At 47.4% G+C, this 21,184-nt stretch overlaps 1 protein-coding gene across 2 annotated transcripts in view; it reads right to left on the minus strand.

The window, feature by feature from the left end:
• Positions 1–21,184, minus strand: part of GFRA1 (GDNF family receptor alpha 1) — a 204,608-nt gene that overhangs the window by 49,926 nt on the left and 133,498 nt on the right. For both annotated transcript variants that reach the window (XM_029245699.1, XM_029245700.1), the window contains one exon: positions 15,842–16,178. In XM_029245699.1, the coding sequence (XP_029101532.1) occupies positions 15,842–16,178 (337 nt within the window). The remainder of the gene's footprint in view (positions 1–15,841; positions 16,179–21,184) is intronic.

Here is a 21,184-nt window from a genome sequence, read left to right on the forward strand (position 1 = left end):
GAAGCTTAATTTACGCTGGTAGAATGACAGGAAGTCCTTCCAATGGTTCCTGAAGGATTAGGTATGTGTACCTGGCACCTAGCACCTGTTTACAACTGTTCCAGATTCCTAGATGAGGACAGAGCTCATCAGTGCTGTTGTTTCCTGTTCTGCCCTGACCTTGAGACCTCTATGAAGCCCTAGGGCAGAGATGACCACACTGGTATTTCCCTTAGAATCCATCTGCTAATAACTTGACAGATGAAATGCTTTTGTCCTGTGGTCACTAATTCACCTATTCAAGGTCTGTATGTGCTCAATAATCTCACGATTAACATCGGGCTTACATCTTCCATTAGGACCGAAGAGAGATTTATCCTGTGAGTCCTCTACATCTTCAAGCAGAAAAATGAGTTTTACAGGACAATGGACTCAAACCCACGGAAGAACAGTTCAAGGCAATTCTACAGGTCACTACATATGATCCCTATACGATGTCCTCTGCTGGCCTGGTTGGCATCAGGCCTGTGTAAATTTAAGGAGGTCCTGTCTGCAGCCTCAGAAGCAAATGTCAAACCATGATGTTTATAGCTAGAGAAACTGAACTCTAATTACTTCAGGGAAACACAGGTAAATTCTAGAAATTATCTCAAATGCTGCCTGGCCTCCTTCAGTCAAACCTTGCTTCTTCAAGGGTTCCCAGAAGATGAAAAATTAAAATTACACAGGCTCTCTTGACTTTACTAATTTGCAAAACTCCCCCCTTTGCCCCTACCCTCAAAGGACAGCCCTGTGGTACCTGAGCCCCAAGCTCCAAGCTCTGCTCAGCCGAATATTAATTTATCTTCCACACATTGAAGGAGCCTAGTTTCTGTGCCCGGGGAGGCGGGGTGGGGATGGCGGAAGACACATGGATGTCTGAATGGTAACAGCCTGCACTTGCGCAAACAGACTTCAAGCAGAAACATATGAAAAGAAGATCTCCTATTAATCCTTAATAGGGTTTCAGACTTCCTAAGGAAAATTATGTTCAATAGTAAATACACACTAGGTCATTTTTCTTCCAGGCAAGTTGTTTTAAGGTCAACAGAGGCTTTGAGCTCAGCAAATAACTAGTCCCTAATATCTTCCTTCCTAGATGGGGCATCGCTCGGGAGATGGAATTGTGGTGTTACATGTCAAAAGAATAAATCACTTATTCCACTGCTATCAGATGATAATTCTCCCCTTTTTTCAGAAAATCCATACTCTTGGTAGTGATCCATTCTCATGTTTAACATCCTCTTGTCAACAGCACCCTTCCACCCCACTCCATACCCCATTGCACCCCACCATCCCAGTTTCTACATTTTACCTAAAGCTCTCAGCTGCATTTAAAACTACATTCCTCCTTTTTTTTCCCTGTAGGGCAGAGCAGCTGTTTTCCATGGCTCGCATAAGCCATTTTCTAATAAACTGTCCCCTCAACCACTCCACGCAAACAGGGCTTATTTTGACCCATTCACAGTGAACTCAAGGGTCTCCTCTGAGTCCTCCCACCAATCCCCTCCCTGGCTCTGAGCCCCATGGAGGGCGTGGCTTTGGCCTTTCGGCCCACACCTCCCCTCCATCACTTTCTTTTTCACATCTTCACTTTGATGATACACTGCCTGCACCATAAGAAGGTGAGCACCTGGGATTATGCCTGGCATAAAGCAGATGTTCAGAAAACATGTGTTGAATGAGTGAGTGAATAAATGAATGAATGAATCCAGTGCCACACACTATGGCTCCAATCACCTAGAGACCAATACTCATCATGGACATCTTGGCGTTGCAGTCGGGCACAGGTGAGCAGAAACAGCAGCCCACGTCTAATTACTCCAGACACTAAACTAACAGCTATGTTCGTCTAGAGCCGGTCACTGTGCCTGACGCTTCATAAGCCTGGCTGGGTCACTTAATACCCAATAACTTGACCAGCCAGGTTAGTCTTATTTTACAGTGGAGGACCCTGGGATTCAGAAAGGCCAACATCCAGCCAAAATCACGGAGCTGGTAAGAGTTAGAGCCTGATTTTGAAAAGAAGACCACAGACTCTCCAGCTCACACTCACCCCCACAGCAATGAAAGAACTGATGTTCCATCTTTTAATTTTAGTTCTGGGGCATTTGCCGCCATTTTGCTGTGAACCGTGCACACAAGAAGCCGAAATCTGATTTAGGGGGATATAAGTGATCTTTACTAGGCCCAATAAAGTGTAATGACAGAATCAGTGGGCATTCTTTTGGTTTAATAGTGCTTGCAGTTTAAAAGCATAAAAAAAATAATATCTGTTGTTACTGTTCAGTAAGGCCCAAATGCAGTCCTACGACACAGCCGTGTTCATCTTGGCCCAGGCTGAGCATCCCACCTCCCCAGGCTGTGTACACCGTCACCCCTCATCAAGAAGTGAGGGGGGCAAAAAGTGGGGCTCCCCAGACCCACAGGGAGAAGCCAGCAGCCCCTCAAGCACCCTTTCCTGGCTGCAGGGACCACTCCTAAGGCTGGGGACAGGATGCACCAGGCAGGAGCTGGCCTGGCCAGGATCATCTCCTTGAGTGCCTTCCCACTGTGCCCGGCACCCATCGGCTCCGGGAAGGGCAGACACACATGTGGGCCCCTTCCCGGAGCTGATGGGTGCCGGGCACAGTGGGAAAGGGAGTGAGCCCTGAAGTCAGACCGGGGGTTCCAATCCCAAGAGCCCCTGCTGCTGTTTCAGCTCTGCATTTCCCCAAGTATGAAACACAAGCACCAACAGCAGGGCTGTGGGAGGATTAAGGCCCAGAACCCAGTGCCTGGCACAGAGTTCAGTGCTCAATGAAGGGCCGATATGAGCGTTGCCATTACTACTCTCAGGGTGCTTTCAACGCCGGCCCTATCTCTCCAATCATAGCTTTGTGAGGCAGGTAATGGGGCAGGTAATGTCTCTCCTCCTTCACAAGAAGGGACAGGTGTATGGGAAGCAAGTGCATTCTCCAGGACCCTCAGCCAAGGAGGGTCACAACTTCAGCTGGGTTCTGGAGGCACCTGAGGCCAGCACATCCTGCCCCAATGTGAACAAGGACACTAAGCCTGGCTCCCTCAAGAGGGCGCTCTCCCACGCAGCCTGGAATAGAGTCCCGTGGACAGGCAGTATTTGGTGGCACCTCTTGTATACCCAGAAAACATCCCTTCCTGCTTTCTCTGAGCCTAGGGATGTTGAGGAGCAGCCTAGAGAGAGCCCCGGGCCTGAGGCTTGTGGAGTGGACTTGTAAAGGTGCCTCGGCATCCAGTCGCCCAGGACCAAGGGTGCTGATCTCCAACTTGGTCATCTAGCACCTAGCTCAGTGTCTGGAGCACTGGGTTCAACAAGGACACCAACCTTCCAAGGACCAGGGTCACTAAGCACCTACAATGCAAGATGCTGTGTGTGGGGATTCCCTGGTGGCGCAGTGGTTGGGAGTCCGCCTGCCGATGCAGGGGACACGGGTTCGTGCCCCGGTCCGGGAAGATCCCACATGCTGCAGAGCGGCTGGGCCCGTGAGCCATGGCCGCTGAGCCTGCGCGTCCGGAGCCTGTGCTCCGCAACAGGAGAGGCCACAGCAGCGAGAGGCCCACGTACCGCAAAAAAAACAAACAACAAATCAAAAAAACAAACAAGATGCTGTGTGTGAAGCAGTGGCTGTAGTGGGACAAGGACAAAGATGGAGATACAGCCCCGTTGGGACACTGCATCTGACCTCCCACCAGCTGCACTCACCACCTGTCCTCTCCTGTGACCAGCAATGAGCTAGGAGTGAAACAGCCTCTGCATATGTATTTGTGCAGCTCAAGGCTCACGGTGATCTTGGCTCATGGGATCATAGCACTTTTAAATCTTGAACGTCCGTGTGTGGTTGAGTAACCCGTGTCATAGCCCCACCATAGGCGCTGCCCGTCCCACACTCCCTCCTGAAAACCAAAGATGCTTCCACTTGGAAAAAGTGACAAGAAAAGCAGAGTAAAGCATGTCAGCTTTCCTTATTTGAATAGCTCAGGTCAAAGATTGCTCCGAAGGTCATTTTAGAAGGAGGATTTCTATTCAAATAATTGCTTTAAAACACTGTTTTGCTTTGCGTTTTTTTTCCAGCATAACTCAGACAAATGAATTCCAATCTCAGGCCAAGCTCAGCCTATGGACGACAGGCTGTCTACTTCCTCTGCACACTGAGGGCAGGGTTCCGCCCTGCAGTGGGGCCGGTAAATAGATACATGTTGGCCATGGCTCAGCAGCCTCTGTTTCTGAGGAGCTATCACCTGGGCAGACCTTAGAGTCCTTCACAGTGGATCCCACAGCCCTCCAAACAGAGCCCGACCTTAGTGCAGCCGAGAAACTGCCCAGGTGTTTTCTTTTCCCCAACCTGGGCTAACAGTCACCTCAGTCACAGTTGTGAGGCCTCTCCTAGGTCCCCTGCTAAGTCTCGGTGCCCCACAGGGCCCATCTGGCTGCTCACTCCTTCTCATCCTCAGCTTGCAGGCCCCTCGAACAGGCTGAAGCTCATCAGCCTAGGTCATCACCTGGTCAACGTACCTTAAGGCAGTGGGTTTCCAGGTGTGGTCCCCAGACCAGCAGCAGTGTCACTGGGACTGATCTAGAAATGCAAATTATCCAGCCCCACCCCGGACCTCATAGATCAGAAACTGATCTTGACTGCAGGCTAAAGTTGGAGAACCACTGCCCTGGAGCAACAGCACCTGGGAGAAGTCCGGAACCCCCTCTTCCAGGCGGTGTGCGCATACACTCCATGTTGACGCCCTAGGCCCTGCAAAGCCCCTGGCACTCCAGTCCTGCTGAGCCAGTGAATGGACCAACCACCCACCAGAATGCTAAGCAGAAAACTTTCTCAAACCATATCTGTAGCTAAAAATGTTTCAAGTCGAATTTTTTTTTTTTTTTTGTGGTACGCGGGCCTCTCACTGCTGTGGCCTCTCCCATGGCGGAGCACAGGCTCCGGACACGCAGGCTCAGCGGCCATGGCTCACGGGCCCAGCCGCTCCATGGCATGTGGGATCCTCCCGGACCGGGGCACGAACCCGTGTGCCCTGCATCGGCAGGTGGACTCTCAACCACTGCGCCACCAGGGAAGCCCTGAGAAGTGAAATACTTTTGATGAGGGGCACTTAAGTCTTACTTTGACAAGATCCAAAGTTCTCTTACTTACAATTTTTGTTTTAAAATGAATAAATAAAGAGTTAAAAACAAAATCGCCTCCAGTCTCCACTTCCACACACTCTGAGGAAGGTGATGTGGGTGGTTTTCAAGAGACGCACACATTGCACCCGAAGCAGGGGCACAGCGGACAGAAGCCGGGCTCTGCAGCCCTGCAGACTCTCCGGTGCTCATTCCAGCGGCACCACATGGGTGACTGCAGAAGTTGCTCAAGATTGCACCTCCTCACCTGCGAACCGGGGACGAGGACAGCCCTCACTTCCGGAGTCGCTGTGAAGTGCTCAGCACAGTGCCCGGCGCACTGCGAATGTCACATAAATGTTACCCTCTTCGTCATCATGTTCATCACCATCACTGTCACCCACAGCTTCCTGCAATAATGTCCCTGGCTCTGCAGATTCTGGGCCCCTGAGTCCTGTACAATGAGCCACGCTGCCCCCCCCCTTGTGGCTTGCTCTCTAACAGGATGATCAGATGATTCATGGCACAGAACCACCCAGACGAGAGGAAGGTTCAGACTCAGTGGCACTGGGTCAGTGACTGCCCTTTGCTGGATGGCTCACATCACTGACTCAGACACAAGCACCTCTAAGGACCCTTTATTCACAGTTACTCTGGGTCACTGAAGCAGCACGTGTCCCATGAGGCTGCCAGGGGTGCCCCCACTGCGTATTCAGTTTAAACAATAGTGAATCTAGGACTCCAGGCCCAACAAACTCGTGGCCAGCTCCATCCACGTCTCAGTGGGTATCTTTGTATGCTGATAACTGTTTATTCTAGACAGAAATGCTCTTGAGATGACACACGGTCCAAACACCTCTGGACTTTGTCTACCACCGCCTCTGCCCCCCACTTTTCCCTAATGGTGCCAACTGAAAAGATGGTGATGTACAAAGCTTAGCAACACAGCTTCACATAATGGAGTTGGAATTTCCATGTGCCGCTTAATGCTGTGGGTACATAAAAGTGTAAAGCAGTAAAAATCTACCCCTTCCACGCACAAATCCTGCCTTAAAGGTCTCTGTCTGCTACTGGAGCAGGGATGGCGGGGGGATGCTATATTTGGAATCATAAGCTTTCTTTGTCCTCTGTGATCAAAACTTGTGGAAAGCGTGAGGGAGAAAGAAAAACATTTATTGCGTCTTTGCTTTGTTAGGTGGCAGGCACTGTGATGATGCCTTTGCAGAGATATCGCATTTAATCCTCATGGCTGCCCTGTGAAGATGGAGTCGTTACCTCCCTTGGTAGATGCAAAACTGAGGCCACGAGCTGCCCATGTTCTACAACTATCATAACCAGGATGCAAGCCCAGGGTCGCCTCACTCACAAACACATTGACAGTTACTGGGGAAGGAAAAAAAAAAGTCCCAGCTCCATCTTGGTGTGGTACTTTTCACATTGATGGTTCTTTTAAATTCTTGTTTTCCTTGGATGTAAAATTTTCTGCGTAATTAATTGCTTTCGGAAATCACAGAGCAATTTCCCATTCACTGAGTTGGAAATGCCTCGTAGAAATGTAAGTGCCAACGTGACTGCAGGATATCTAACTTGGGGTAGTGCCTGAGTGGGGGTCTGGGGTTTCCTTGGGTGGAGCAGGACCCCTAAGCCTGGCTGTGAGACCCGGGCTCTAATCATACATGACAGCCACCCGGTGAGGGGGTGCAGATTTCCCTGCACAAAAATGAGACAGCTCTGGGTCACAGGCTATGGGAACTTATGTCAACTGCAAACCATGCATGATCAAAAGAAGTCTTGTGTCCTGTGGAGGCCGGGACAGTGAGGTAACAGCCTCAGCTTAAGGGGTCAGCATGCCAGCCAGCATGGGTTGCCCTTGGACCCCAAAGGATGTTGGTCTGGATAAGGGGGCAGCCCACTAGGAATACTGGGGTCTCCCTTTCCCCCACTCTTTGCTCCGTGGATAAAGCACATTTGAAAAAGAGAACGATATAAAACGGAGGCATCCCCTTCCCTTGAAAGAAAAAAAAAGAGACTGTAAAATCTGTATGGTTGGGTTTCGGTCCAGACTTGAGCGGGGAGCTAGTTTACCCTGCCTAGGAACTTCACGGGTCCTAGTACGTGAAATGCTCACTGGGCAGAGCAGAAGGGTCCCCTTTGAAGAGGAACAGGCTGCACAAAGCAGCAGAGGGGATCAATTGGGGTCTTAGACAAAGTGGCCTGAAATCTGGGTTCCAGAAACTCCCTTCAAGTCCCCACCCATTCCCACTTCAGCATATCTGGGAACAATTCCAGGCTTCTCCGCCCCCCCCCCCACTCGCACGTTTTATCAGCACTGCATTCAAGATGCAATCACAGAATGGAAGTTCTCCTATGATTAATGAAACGGCCAGAGGGCAAGGAGAAGGCAGGAAGGCAAACACCTGGATGCCCCCCCCCCCCCGCCCCGGTGACAACCATGGGTTGTTTAGAGCTGGTTGTAGCTCTGTGACAGCAGAGAATTCATCTCCCATGAGATACACAGCCAGGTCCCTGGTATCTGCTGCCTGGGGGGAAGTGAGGGTCAAGGACTCTAAACTCCAGTGACACTTCAGCAGGGAGTTACGGAGTCCAAGCAACTAGGTTCCTGGGAGCTCCTGGGTGACGGTCACATGACTTACACACCTAGGACCCTGGGGTCAGACAGACTGTGCTCAGTGAATGTGCCTGAGTAAATGACTGAGTTAACAATAAGAAGAAAACCAGTGTGGTCTGGAAAGATTTTTTTCCTGTTTGTAGAAATGACTTGCAATCAGTAAGCTGTCACAGAGAAAGCACTCTATAATAAGCAATGAATGCTCAAAAGGAAATTAAAGTAAGAACTTAATGACCACATATTACCTGAGTAGCTTCTTTTCTTTTGTAACGTTTTAAGTGATGCTAGGAGGCTGTGATGGACATTATGTCCTAACGCTCTGTGAAAACTATCTTTAAAACTGATGCTGTCTTAGTTACTGAGCCCTAAAGAGCGTCCAGACCCGAGGCTGGATGGGATTATCATTCTGCCCGTCTGGAACTAAAGGTGGTAAGGCTGAACGGTATAAGAACATTGTATTCTTGTCATGAAAGACAATCATTTGGAAAGAATGACAGAAGCCAGATTTTGGAGTCAGCAAGATCAGGCTGGTTCCTAGCTCCTCCACGTGGGCTGAGATCATGAGGCCCAGTGCCTCTCATCATTAAAACCCAGTCAACGGGTTGTCATTAAAACCCAGTCAACGGGTTGTTGTTCCCACATCTTCCTCAAATCCACAGCCCTGGGCCTCTGTCACGTTTCTACCCCTGGTGGTCTCTCCCGTGCCTCTCGTCCTTCCAGCCCAGCTCAGATGACAGCTTCTCCAGGAAGCCTTGCTGACCCTCCAGGCCAAGGCCAAGTCGGCTGTTCTTATCTCTGTCCTTCCGCAGCACTTTGCACCTTCCTGACCACAGACTCCACACCAGGTTGTAACGACTGTATGTGCACCTGCCTTCTTTCCTGCACGGCCAGTGAGGAGCCAGGTCTTTACTCCTGGCACAGCAACGACAGACCAGCTGGTTGGATGGATGGATGGATGGATGGGTGGGTGGATGGATGAATGGATAGATTTCCTATGTGCTAACTCTATCCTCCTGGTCACCCCTCATCTGGTCCACTGCAAGCACGTCCTATCTGGCCTCCTGGCCTCTCCCCGCCCCAATCCTTGCCCCACACTGCCACCTGGGCACTCTCTGAGGTCCAGCTGATCATATCTCACCTCCCCTGCCCCTTGTAGGATAAAATCCAACACTTCAACATGGCACCGGAGGCCCTCAACCTCTTGCCTTTGTATCACACTAATTTTTCTCCCTCTGCCTCCAGGACAGACCCTAGACCACCTCCCACTCCCTTCACTATGTCCTCCCAAACCTGAGTGCCTTCTTTCTGCTTGATGCTCCCTACTTCTCACCTGCTGAGGCCCAGTCTGAATGTGGGTCCTGAGACCCTCCACTATGACACCTCCTCCCCCAAAGAAATATGGGGCTCTCTTTGGGCTTTCTGGGCGGATACAGTTCCATTCCTTTTCCCTCCACTTTCATACTCAAAGGCAGCAAAAGACAGTTCTGTGGTCAAAATTCCATCCGTCCATGTGGTTCTAATAACTGGCAGAATGTACAAATGTAAAGGAGTGTCTGAATCTCTCTGTCTCAGGGCCAAGAGTGGCCGATGTGACTCTGGTGAGGACGTGGGCAGGTGAGGGAAGGGGTGAGGGGAAGCAAGTGGAGCCCCTGAGCTTGGGCAGGCACCGGGAGGGGCTGGCTGGGGAGAGCGAGAACGCTGAGTAAATCTGGACAGGCGTTTTTTAGCAACAGGCTCCAGCAGGAACCGGCAAATGGCTTCACACCCGTCCCTGCCAAAGGAGAGATAAGGAAAGAGATAGGAGGCAACAAGATGGAGCGAATTGCAGCGGTTTCCCGCCTGATTCACAGCTCAGGTTACCCCTGTTAGCCAGGGATGCAGTGAGCTCAGACCCTGCTTAGCCGGCGCTGAGTGGATGCACAGGCTGGGGGTGGAGGTTTGGAAGATCCACCGGGAGGCGTGTTCCTCCCCGCATCCAGCAGGTGCTGGAGGACGTCCGTGCTTTTTGCTTAATGAATCACCGTACACACACAGGAGCCCCCTACCTCACCAGGAGTCCAGGGGGCCTCCAGCCAAGAGATGGGGGGGCCGGAGGAGGGCAGGCAGCTCGCGCAGGTGGGGCGCATTAAAAAACAAGCTATTCTGGGCTTCCCTGGTGGCGCAGTGGTTGAGAGTCCGCCTGCCGATGCAGGGGACACGGGTTCGTGCCCCGGTCCGGGAAGATCCCACACGCCGAGGAGCGGCTGGGCCCGTGAGCCATGGCCGCTGAGCCTGCGCGTCCGGAGCCTGTGCTCCGCAACGGGAGAGGCCACAACAGTGAGAGGCCCGCGTACCACAAAAAAAACAAAACAACAAAAAACGAATGATTCGGCACTCTGCATCGCTAAAGACACCCATGTAATCATTTGAAATGAAAACTGCTCAAATGGACTAGAAAATGTTCTACTTGTATTTTCTCACATTCCCGAACCTTTCTTTCCATGGTTCAGAAGTTTGCATTGTCTAACTGCTGATTTCCATTTGTGAATGAATCAGCGTAAAATAAAATTGAGTGCCAAATTAATCTACCCTTCTAGTTTTAGGCATTAATTATCCTCTGAGCCATTTTCTCCTGCACTTTGCCACATGTCAAGACAGGCCCGGATACAGTGATGTAGAATCCAGTTTTCAACTCAGGAATGTAGCCCAAACAGCAGAGGATGTCCCTGATTTCTAAGAGCCACAGTTTACTGTGCAAAACAGGACTGATTCCAAGCAAAGGAAATACATTCCTCACCTTTGAAAGGTACACTAACACTGTCAGACCAAGTAAGTTACTGGAGAAGAAATCTGCTGCATGGTCTTGTGACATGTTTCCTCAGTCGTCCCAGTTAACAAATTAACAACAACATATTTCCTCTAAGTATAATAGGGTCAGCCTCAGTGTGGAAAATGCGGTGCTGGCTAGGGCAGAATTTTGAAAATTACATATGCTGTTCTTCTGGAGCTATACCAAGGGAGATCTTCTTGGCTGTGCTAAAAACAAACAAACAAACCCCAAAAAACCAAACAAACAAAAAAGAAAACCAAAAAACCCACCACCACCACCACCAACAACAAAAAAAACAGGTCTCCAGGATACAATTATAGGATCCTTAGTCCCTGGGGAAAGGTAGAACCATATGTACTTGGTCACTTGGTAAAAGCTACCACTCTTGGAAACAATGAGGATACAGAGCCTGGGCACCGGGAAGAGCAAGTATATCTTGGTGGGGGAGGGGCTAGGCAAAAAGCCTCGGAGACAGAGGGCAGAGGCCCTGATCCCTTCCCTTCTGAAGTTCAGCATTATCAGACTCTTTCCAAAAGCTATGAGGTACCCTTGACCAAGCACTGTTTAAGCCTTAAAAAGGCAATATGGAACAACATGGACTGACCTGAAGGACATTATGTTAAGTGAAATAAAACAGTCACAGAAGGACAAATACTGCATGATTCCACTTTACATGAGGTATCTAAAATCATCAAACTCGTGGAAGCAAAGAACAGAATTGTAGCTGCCAGGAAGTAGGGGGAGGGGTAAGCAGGTAGTTTTTTTTTTTTTTTTCATTTTTATTGGAGTAGAGTTGATTTATAATATTGTGTTAGTTTCAGGTGTACAGCAAATGAATCAGTTGTACATGTACATATATCCACTCTTTTTTAGATTCTTTTCTCATATAGGCCATTACAGAATATTGAGTAGAGTTCCCTGTGCTATACGGCAGGTTCTTATTATCTATTTTATATATAGTAGTATGCATATGTCAGTCCCAATCTCCTAATTTATTCCTCCCCCCCCTCCTTATCCCCTGGTAAGGTAGTTTCTGATGAGTGGGAATAAAACTTCAGTTATACAAGATGAATAAGTTCTAGAGATCTACTGTACAATATTGTGCCTATAGATAATACCATATCGTGCACTTAGAAACCTGTTGAAAGAGTAGATTTCACGTTGTGTTCTTACCACAATAAAACAAGAAAAGAGAGAAAATGCAAATACAACACTCAAATCCATCTAGGCTATATTGCCAGGAAAGGGAGAGTCTGAGATACTGTGTGCTCAAGTTGGAGGGCTGGCTCTGGTGGGAAACCCTTAGGACCCAGCCCCCAGGGCAATATGTCACGCTTTGGGAAACAGTGGCTGCATGCTGAGTATGAACTAAGAGTTGTTACTCTGCACCCAAGATGCAGCACCTCTGCTGCAGGTGCAGAATGACCAGGAAGGGCACAGTCACCAAACCACAAAGCAACCACTGGGCTGTCCACAACAGCGACACCGTGTGGCAGCAGCTAAACCCACAGGTCAGGCCGGCTGGCCAGTAGCCTCAGGCTCCCTCTTTTCCTGGCATTGGAAGCAGAACAGGTTTTGGAAAATAACTGTATAATTCTTAGATGAAAACAGGAGGGGGCATGCTCAAGAGAAAGATGCTAGCCCTTTGGGTAATGAAGAGCAGGAGAGGCGCCTGAGTGATTAATGAGAAAAATTCAAGAGCTATGAACATATTTGTAGCACCCTGAGTCAGAGCCCAAGGGCTGACCTTAGCTTGGAGGTCAGAATTTGAGGGAAAGGAGGAGAGGCACAACTTTAAATTTTGTATATATAACCACTTGCACCGGGAATAAAGGAATATGCTTCCTTTAGGACCAAACCCCAACCTGACATCCTTCCAGGCACTAAGGAAAGCAACCGGAGGACAATGAGTATGGGAGACACTGTGCTTCAGGGGAAGAACTGGAGGCTCTTAATCTCATCACACCCTTCTAATAACACCTCTGCGTTTGCTTTTCTGCAGGCAAGCTTGGAGGCCTAAACAGTCAAGCTCTTGCCTGTCCCCAACCACCCTAAGAGGAAAGAAACCTGTCAGCTTCCCTAAAAGGGAAAAGGAGAAAAGAAAACAAAGTCAAAAGGAAAAGCTAAAGTTGCATCTCCTCTGTTTGAAGGCAAAACGCAGGAGAGAGGTTTTGCACAGAGGCACCGCTGGACCCTGGGGAAGGAAACCTGTGTGCTTCGAGTTGGAAATCATTAAGCGCAGGGAGGTTTCAATGAGCTTCAGCAGCTCTTTGATAGTCCCTGATGTTGAGATGGCAATGGAGCATTTGAAATGTGAGCTTTCAAAGAATATGCTTTTCAGGAAGCGATTTTCCCTCTTGCTATCCCTTCGCTTTGGGGATATTCAAATTAGGCCTTTAGTCATCCCATTGGGGGTACCTCCATTCCTCCAAATGGGTCTGGGTCAGAGCAGCTTTAACATGAAACCCTGCCGAAGCCCCAGCTGCTGTTCCACGTAGTAGTAACTCCAAGGGCTTCGCCGAGATGGATTGAAACGAGATGCAATAAAAGGCATAAAATTAAAGACAAGACTAATAAAACCTGATGAAAGAAAACACCGCTAGCCTACCTAGCAGCTTAAATTACATTTACCACATCTGACAGGGAGGGGGTAATCATGAGTAATAAGCTCAGGCTCTGGAAAGAAATTACGGGGTAAATAACTTAGGACAGGTAACACCAGGGGAAGTCACTGATTCACCTTCCCAGAGAAGACTCGAGACGGTATAAAACCCACCGATCACATGCAGGCAAATTTCACTTGGGAGGGCCCTAGGGAGTCCAGGATTTGGATTCCCAAACATCCCAGAGCCAGGAATCTGGCAGCAGCACCGAGACTGCTTCTGGTTGCAGTTTCCAGTCCAGCCCGACTTCACCCCACTGCCTGGTGGCTGTTGTCACCACAGCCCGACCTCGGTGTGACCAGGCACAGTCAGTCATTAGGTGAGGGCTGTCCTATTGTCCCCTGTTCCTTTCTGCCCCATCAGCTGAGGCCACGCTATGCTACTTGGGCTGCCTCAACACAACCAGTTCCTGGAACCAGGCTGGTCCCCAGACAGGACTGCAGATTCCTCCTGCCACCTCCTTGGAACACACCAAGTTCCCAAACTTCCAGCTGTTTCTCACCACAGCTTAGCAGGGAAGCAATCTGATTCGACTAATTCACACCAACTCTCCGAGGATTCTCTCTTTTTAGAGAGCAGGCCAGGTAATGCAAATGGACCCCTCACGGTGGGCTTTGAGCCTGCACAGGAGGTGTCAGGAGCCTCCTCTGGACCTCACGTGCAAGACAGACCGCGTGAGAAGAGAAGGAAAGGCTCCATCACCATGCTCTCTCCGCCTGCCAGCCATGGTCCAGTGGACGGAGGGCTCACGCACTGCTCCATTCCCTCCCCTGACAGTAGCCTCCCATCTCCAGGCTTCCTGGCTTGGACCCATCAGTGAACAGGATAATGTCTCCTGTAGAGACAAGGAGGGGCTGTCTGCCTTCAAGCCAAGGAAGACCCCGGAAAGTCCTGCTTTTAGCAGAGGGATTCCTCTGCTCAAAGACTAAAGGGACACAGGAACTTGGGGTCTTCAGAGGACAGGTCTTCAGATTCTCTGTCCCCTGGCATCCTACTGCCAGGCTAAGCTCCCACAGCTTCTCCCTTGGTCCTGTCCTCACCACATTCATCTCGAGCAGGGCGTTCTTAGAGTCCCTGGCTGATTGGCTTCCCCAGGTTATAGCTGCGAGGAGGTCCTGCCTCTTCCTCAGGATCCTTAGAGCACAGTGATCCCTGATCCTAGCCCTCAGTTAAGAGGGTCTCAATGGAAGAGGGGCGTGAAGGTGAGGAAGAGTCTTTAGAGAAGTTGCATTGCCTGAGCACCTGACTCCTCCCAAGACAAGCTCGGCCATCTGAGTTCTTCCTCAGATAGCTTCCAACTTGGAAAAAAATGGAGGGATATTACTCCCCGAAAGTCTTCAGCATGAGGGAGTTCTACAGATAACAAGGACTTTTATTTTTCTTTGGTCACTATTAGAGCTAGTCTAAGGAAAGAATGGGACTCCATTCTATCAGAATAAAACTTAAACTGACAAAACTCAGCTTACCAGAGTCCTCAAACTATCAGTTTCTTCCCTGCCCTCTGCTCTAGAAACGGGAAACTTACAAGAAAACAAACACAAAGTCACGCCCTCATCTACTCGTCCACCTGTGAACATTTATCAAGTGCACAGGATTTTGTCAGCGATGGCATTTGAAGATTCCTGGCTCTATCCTGGGGGCAAAGTACAGGTGTTGTCCGATGATGCCCCGTCTGCATCTCTATCCTGTGCTCTGAATCTAGCACCAGCATTGCCTCAGGCGGCAAAGAGTCAAGTCTCTGCTTATCAAAATCTACTTGCTTCTGATCAGCAATGAATTCAACCCAAAGTTCTGGAAGGACTCACATCAAATTGTTGACAGTGACGGCTGGGAGCAAGAGGAAACTTCCCTTTCCCTCTACTAATTCTATATTGCTTTTTTGCTTTAAAAAAAAACACACACACACATAGAATATATTCATGGAGTCCTTCAAACATTAAAATAAATGAATGGCCAAAAAGGAAAAGGAAGTGACTCTTTTCAACAACACTGCCAGGTTTCGATGGGGGCTGAGATCCGGAAGCACGGAAGGCATCTATTCTCAGCCACATCGTCGACTGAATGGCCCAGAGCAGACCCAGGCATTCTGGAAGTTCTCCTCTTGGGGGCTGGACACGGCTCTATCCCTCCCTCTCGCTGCTCTCTTCCAGTTTTCTGACCTTGATGACAAGAGCCCCCATATTTCCAGCACCTGCTACCCCACTTACTTAACACTTTTGACCCCTGGCAGCCCTCAGGTCTAACAGAGCGGGCACATGCCTTCAAGCTCACCTGGGCTCAGGTGACCCTCTGCACTTACGAAGTCCTATTGACCTCATTCCAGCATCTCTCAAAGCTTCCCTCAGGTTAAAGACGGGAACCTTCCTCAGCACAAAAGGCTGATCAGCTGCTGAAGAACCTCGTGCTGGAGGCAGAGGTCAGGTTTTGGCCCATCCATCCCAATGACTCCCCTCCCCCACCCCCATCCATCCCAATGACTCCCCTCCCCCACCCCCCTGCAGAAATTCAGAAAATAGAAGCCTGGCCACTGAAGCAGCATAAAGGTTCTCTCCACCACCTCCTTAATCACCAGGCTGCTGGCACGCGCTTACCTGCAGATGTAATTCGTCTTGCAGGAGTCCTGCAAATTCAAGCAGTTGGGCTTCTCCCTCTCCTCGTAGGAGCACACCGGCACGATGGTCTGCCGTCTCCGCTCGGTGCAGGCGATGTCCCGGCAGGAGCAGAAGAGCATCCCGTAGCTATGCTTGGCCGGGACCTTGTCGAAGAACTGCCGGAGGGCCTTGTGGCACTTGCGCCGGTTGCAGACATCGTTGGACATGCTGGTGGTGCACGGCGTGATGTACGCGGACCTGTACTTCTTACAGGTGTCGTCTAGGTTGCAGGCCTTGGCGGCGTCCAGGCAGTTGTTCCCTTTCGGGATGTGCTCCACTGTAAAAGGAGAGAAAGGCGGGCGTGATCACAGGGCTGTGTGCTTGGGCTGCTCTGCTTTCATTGAGGTCTGGCCATTCACCTGGCAGCGCTGGCAGCTCTGATCAACTCTGTGTCTTGAAGCTAATAACTTAATGAGTTCATGACAATGAGGAAGTATCAGGGGGACAGAGGCTGGGAGCCCACGGCAGCACACAAGCTCCTAGCGTTGTCTCAGATGTATGATTAGGAGGTGTTGAGTAAGGCCAAAGGCGCTCAGGCACCTGCCTGACTACATATAAACAAGGCAACAGAAGAACAAGTTTCCAGCTCCTGGTTGGTAAATTGAAATTAGGATAAAAGAAAAGAGCAACAAATTATATACTTGTTTATTATATAATATATAAAATGATATGCTGAATGTAAGTATAATTGCCATGCAATCCTCCAGGAATATAATTATGTAATAAATGCACATAGTACATGTTAATTACTATACGATTACAGAGTAATCTCATGGTTATTTGAGCCCAGAAGACAGAATATTACGCTAGCTCTCTAAACAGGAAGAAGGAACTACATCGAAGCTGTAGTTCTAGCTCACAGGCCACTGGAAGAAAACCAGAATAAATTACATAAAAATGTGCAAACCTCAATTACCATTTAACTTACCGCATAGAAAATTTGGGATCTATGAGTACTGAGGTTGCAGATTAGAAAAATTCAGTTAGTATTTTGGATAGAATTTCAATGGGCTTAAAAACCATACGCCTTAGGAATCTCACAAAACATATGTTGCCTTCTGTCCAAGCCCTCTGTGCTCATGCTGTCAGAGAAACCAGTGCTGTCCACTGCCAGGCTGCCCACCGAGAGGCCTGGAGAGAAAGCACGGAAGAGGCAGGGCTCACTGGGGTGGGCTGGCAGCGCCAAGGCTAATGGGAAAAGTTAAAAGATGAATGGACAAGGGAAATTAAGCTCATTTCCCATAATACAGGTCTTCGCCAAGCAAGGCGAAGTGATGGAAAAACCTCCTAGAGCCAAGTTATGAGATGGTCCATGGAAAATTGATGATAAGGTGTAGCAGGGACCCTCCAGAGACAGCAAGAAGGCAGCAGACAAGCACCACACAATCGTGGGATTCAATCCCCAGCAAGTTCCTGCTCAGGCCTCAGCCCCTTCATGGGTTCTGAAACCCCCTTTCATTCTCTTTATGCACCCAGTTGGTGGGGACCATGAAAGCATTTGAGAATTAGCAAGAGAGGAGACAGAGTCTAGCTGGGTCGGGTGGGACCAAAAGACAGGGCAGTGCATTTGGTATCTAAAAGGCACATGGGATATTCAGCCTTAAATAAAAGAAGGAAACCTGCCATGGGGAACAACATGGATGAGCCTTGAGGACATTATGCTAAGTGAGATAAGCCAGTCCCAGGAGGACAAATACTGAGTGGTTCCACGTATATGAGGTATCTAAAACTCTCAAACTCACAGAAGCAGAGAGTTGAATGGTAGTTGCCAGAGGCTGAGGTGAGGGGGAAATGGGGAGTTGTTATTCAAGAGGTACAAAGTTTCAGTGACGCAAGACGAATAAGTTAGAGATAGGCCTTACAACATCACGCCTACACTTAACAATACCGTATTGTGCACTTCAACATCTGTTAAGTGGCATTATTTCACTCTTTTGGACGGCTGAGTAATATTCCATTGTATATATAAACCGCATCTTCTTTATCCATTAATCTGTCAATGGACATTTAGGTTGTTTCCACGTCTTGGCTATTGTAAACAGTGCTGCTATGAACATAGGGGCACGTGCATCTTTTCGAATTATAGTTCTGTCTGGGTATATGCCCAGGAGTGGGATCGCTGGATCATATGGCAGCTCTATTTTTAGTTTTTTGAAGAACCTCCATACTGTTTTCCACAGTGGCTGCACCAATTTACATTCCCACCAATGGTGTAAGAGGCTTCCCTTTTCTCCACACCTTCTCCAGCATTTGTTATTCATAGACTTTTTAATGATGGCCATTCTGTCTGGTATGAGGTGGTACCTCATTGTATAGTTCTGATTTGCATTTCTCTAATACTTAGCTATGTTGAGCATCTTTTTATGTGCCTCTTGGCCATCTGTATGTCTTCTTTGGAGAAATGCCTATTTAGGTCTTCTGCCCATTGGGACCTAGAGATTATCATACTAAGTGAACTAAGTCAGAAGGAGAAAGACAAATACCACATGATATCACTTATATGTGGAATCTAAAATATAATACAAATCCACATATCTACAAAACAAAATCAGACACACAGATATACAGAACAGATTTGTGGTTGCCAAGGGGGAGCGGGGGTAGGGGAGAGAAGAAATGGGAGTTCGGGATCAGCAGATGAAAACTATTATCATATAGGATGGATAAACAACAAGGTCCTACTGTACAGCACAGGGAACTATATTCAGTATCCGGTGACAAACCATGGTGGAGAAGAATATGGAAAAGAAGGTACATATGTGTAAGGCTGAGTCACTTTTCCATACAGAGGAAATTGACACAACATTGTAAATCAACTATACTTCAATAAAATTGAAAAAGAAACCTGTTAAGAATGTAGATCTCACGTTAAATGTTCTACTAAAATAAAATAAAATTTTGTACAAGAAAAGAAGAGCAGACACAACAAGTTCAACATTTCAGGAAATGAAAAACTCTCCCTGGTCTACTGATGGTGTGCCTTGCTTTAAGAAAACCCAACATGCTGGAATCACAAAGATATACCCTGGCACCATAAGCAGTATTTTATGATGCCCCGGGTGCATGTTTCTGCCTATGACATCTGAATTCAACAATTTCATGGGGAAGGCAATAAACAAGACATTCAGCCCTTCTTAGGTGAGCAGTGCAGGAAGCCAGAAGCTGCACGTACATCCTGCTGGTTTAACAAGCACACCTGGTGCATTTCTTCCAACATGACTTTCCCAAAGTGGCTTCTCTCCTCTGTTTTCACACTCAGGCACTTCAGGACTCAAGGAGTGAAATATTCACCATGTGTCCTGACAGATCACCAGGGCCTCCACCAGGCTTTGGTGACACTTCTAGCATTTTTCTCTTTTGAGACTTTCTAATGATGTGCCGTTTGGCCCACTGGCAACAGTGATTGATATTCCTGAAGGTCTACAGCTAGCTAGGAGATTCCTAAATTATGCATTTTGGGATGAGAATCTAAAATAAATTAATATGACCAGATTCTGGATCATCTGGATTAGGCCCTTAAGGTTGGATATCCGAACACAATTTCCAATAACTTGCATTGGTGTTCAATGGTATTTTATGATCTCTGGCTAAAAAGAAAATAGAGGCACACAGGTTGACTTAATACTTAAATGATGTAGCCAGGGATATACGAACAAACAGTTCATGTAAGTTCAAATGGAGAAAAATGACAGAAAAATTAAGTCATCACATGGCACACAGTAATGTAGGCCTGTCAAACTCAAAAGAACTCATGCTGAAACAGAGAACTACATCCTGATTGTAAGCACCAATTTAGTTTCAGCAAAACAATACCATTCCTCATATTAAATTTGTTATTAATTTGTATTTCATTGTTTTAAAAGTTTTGCTCATATCTAATTGGTGTGTGTTGCCTTTATAATTGTATAAAAGCAAAGAAGAGCTGATAGTTTTATGTTTATAAACTTCAAATAAAATTATGATAAGAATAAACTTAACACATGAGGTCCAGAAAATTTATTTCTCTCTGAAAGTTCTCCATATAATACATAAGTTTTAAAAAATTGGCCTGGAACAAAGCTCCTTGACATGGGTCTTGGCAATGACTTTTTGGATATGACACAAGCAATAACAACAAAAAATAAACAAGTAGAATTACGTCAAACTAGAGAGCTTCTGCACAGCAAAGCAAACCATCAACAGACTGAAAAGGTGACGTATGGAATAGGAGAAAATACTTGCAAATCATGTTCTGATAAGGGGTTAATTTCCAAAATACATAAAGAACTCATACAATTCAATAGTAAAAGTAACAGTAATGATAATAACCTAAGTAAAAAAATGGGCAAAGGACCTGAAGAACATTTTACCAAAGAAGGTATATGAAAGGCCAACAGGTACATGAAAAGTTGCTCATTGGTAGGGAAATGCAAATCAAACCACAGTGAGGTATCACTTCAGGCCTGTTAGAACAATTGTCATCAAAAGAGATAATAAATGCTGGTGAGATGGTGGAGAAAAGGGAATCCTCGTGCACAGCTGCTGGGATTGTAAATTGGTACAGTCACTATAGAAAACAGTATGGAGGTTCCTCAAAAAATTAAAAACAGAGCTACCATATGATCCGGCAATTCCGCTCCTGGGCTTTTGTTTCCAAAGGAAACAAACTCACTTTATCAAAGAAATATCTGCACTCCCATGTTCATTAAAGCATTATTTACAATAGCCAAGTATTCACCAAGGAATAAACAAAGAAAATGTGGTATATATTTTTCAACGTTCAGCCATAAAAGGAAGGAAATACTGGCGTTTGCAACAACATGGATGGGCTCGGAGGGCATTACGCTAAGTAAAGTAAGTCAGACAGAGAAACACAAATACTGTATGATCTTACTTATATGTGAAACCCCAAAAAACAAAAATAAAAAACAAACTCATAGGAAAAAAAGCCTCATATTTGTGGTTATCAGAGGCAAGGGGAGAGGGTGGGGGAATTGGATGAAGGTAGTTAAAACGTACAAACTTCCAGTTATAAGATAATTAAGTACTGGGGATGTAATGTACAACATATAACTACAGTTAACACTGCTGTATGATATATTTGAAAACTGCTGAGAGAGTAAACCCTAAAAGTTCTCATCACAAGGAAAAAGACATTTTTTTCTTCTTTTTCTGTATCTATATAAGGTGATGGATGTAAACTTATCGTGGTAATCATTTCAAAATATATATAAGTCAAGTCATCATGCTGTACGCCTTAAACTTATACAGTGCTGTATGTCAATTATATCTCAAGAAAACTGA

This window comes from Monodon monoceros, unplaced genomic scaffold, assembly GCF_005190385.1.
Source record: "Monodon monoceros isolate NGI ecotype Baffin Bay Population unplaced genomic scaffold, NGI_Narwhal_1 Super_Scaffold_4, whole genome shotgun sequence".
NCBI lineage: Eukaryota > Metazoa > Chordata > Mammalia > Artiodactyla > Monodontidae > Monodon > Monodon monoceros.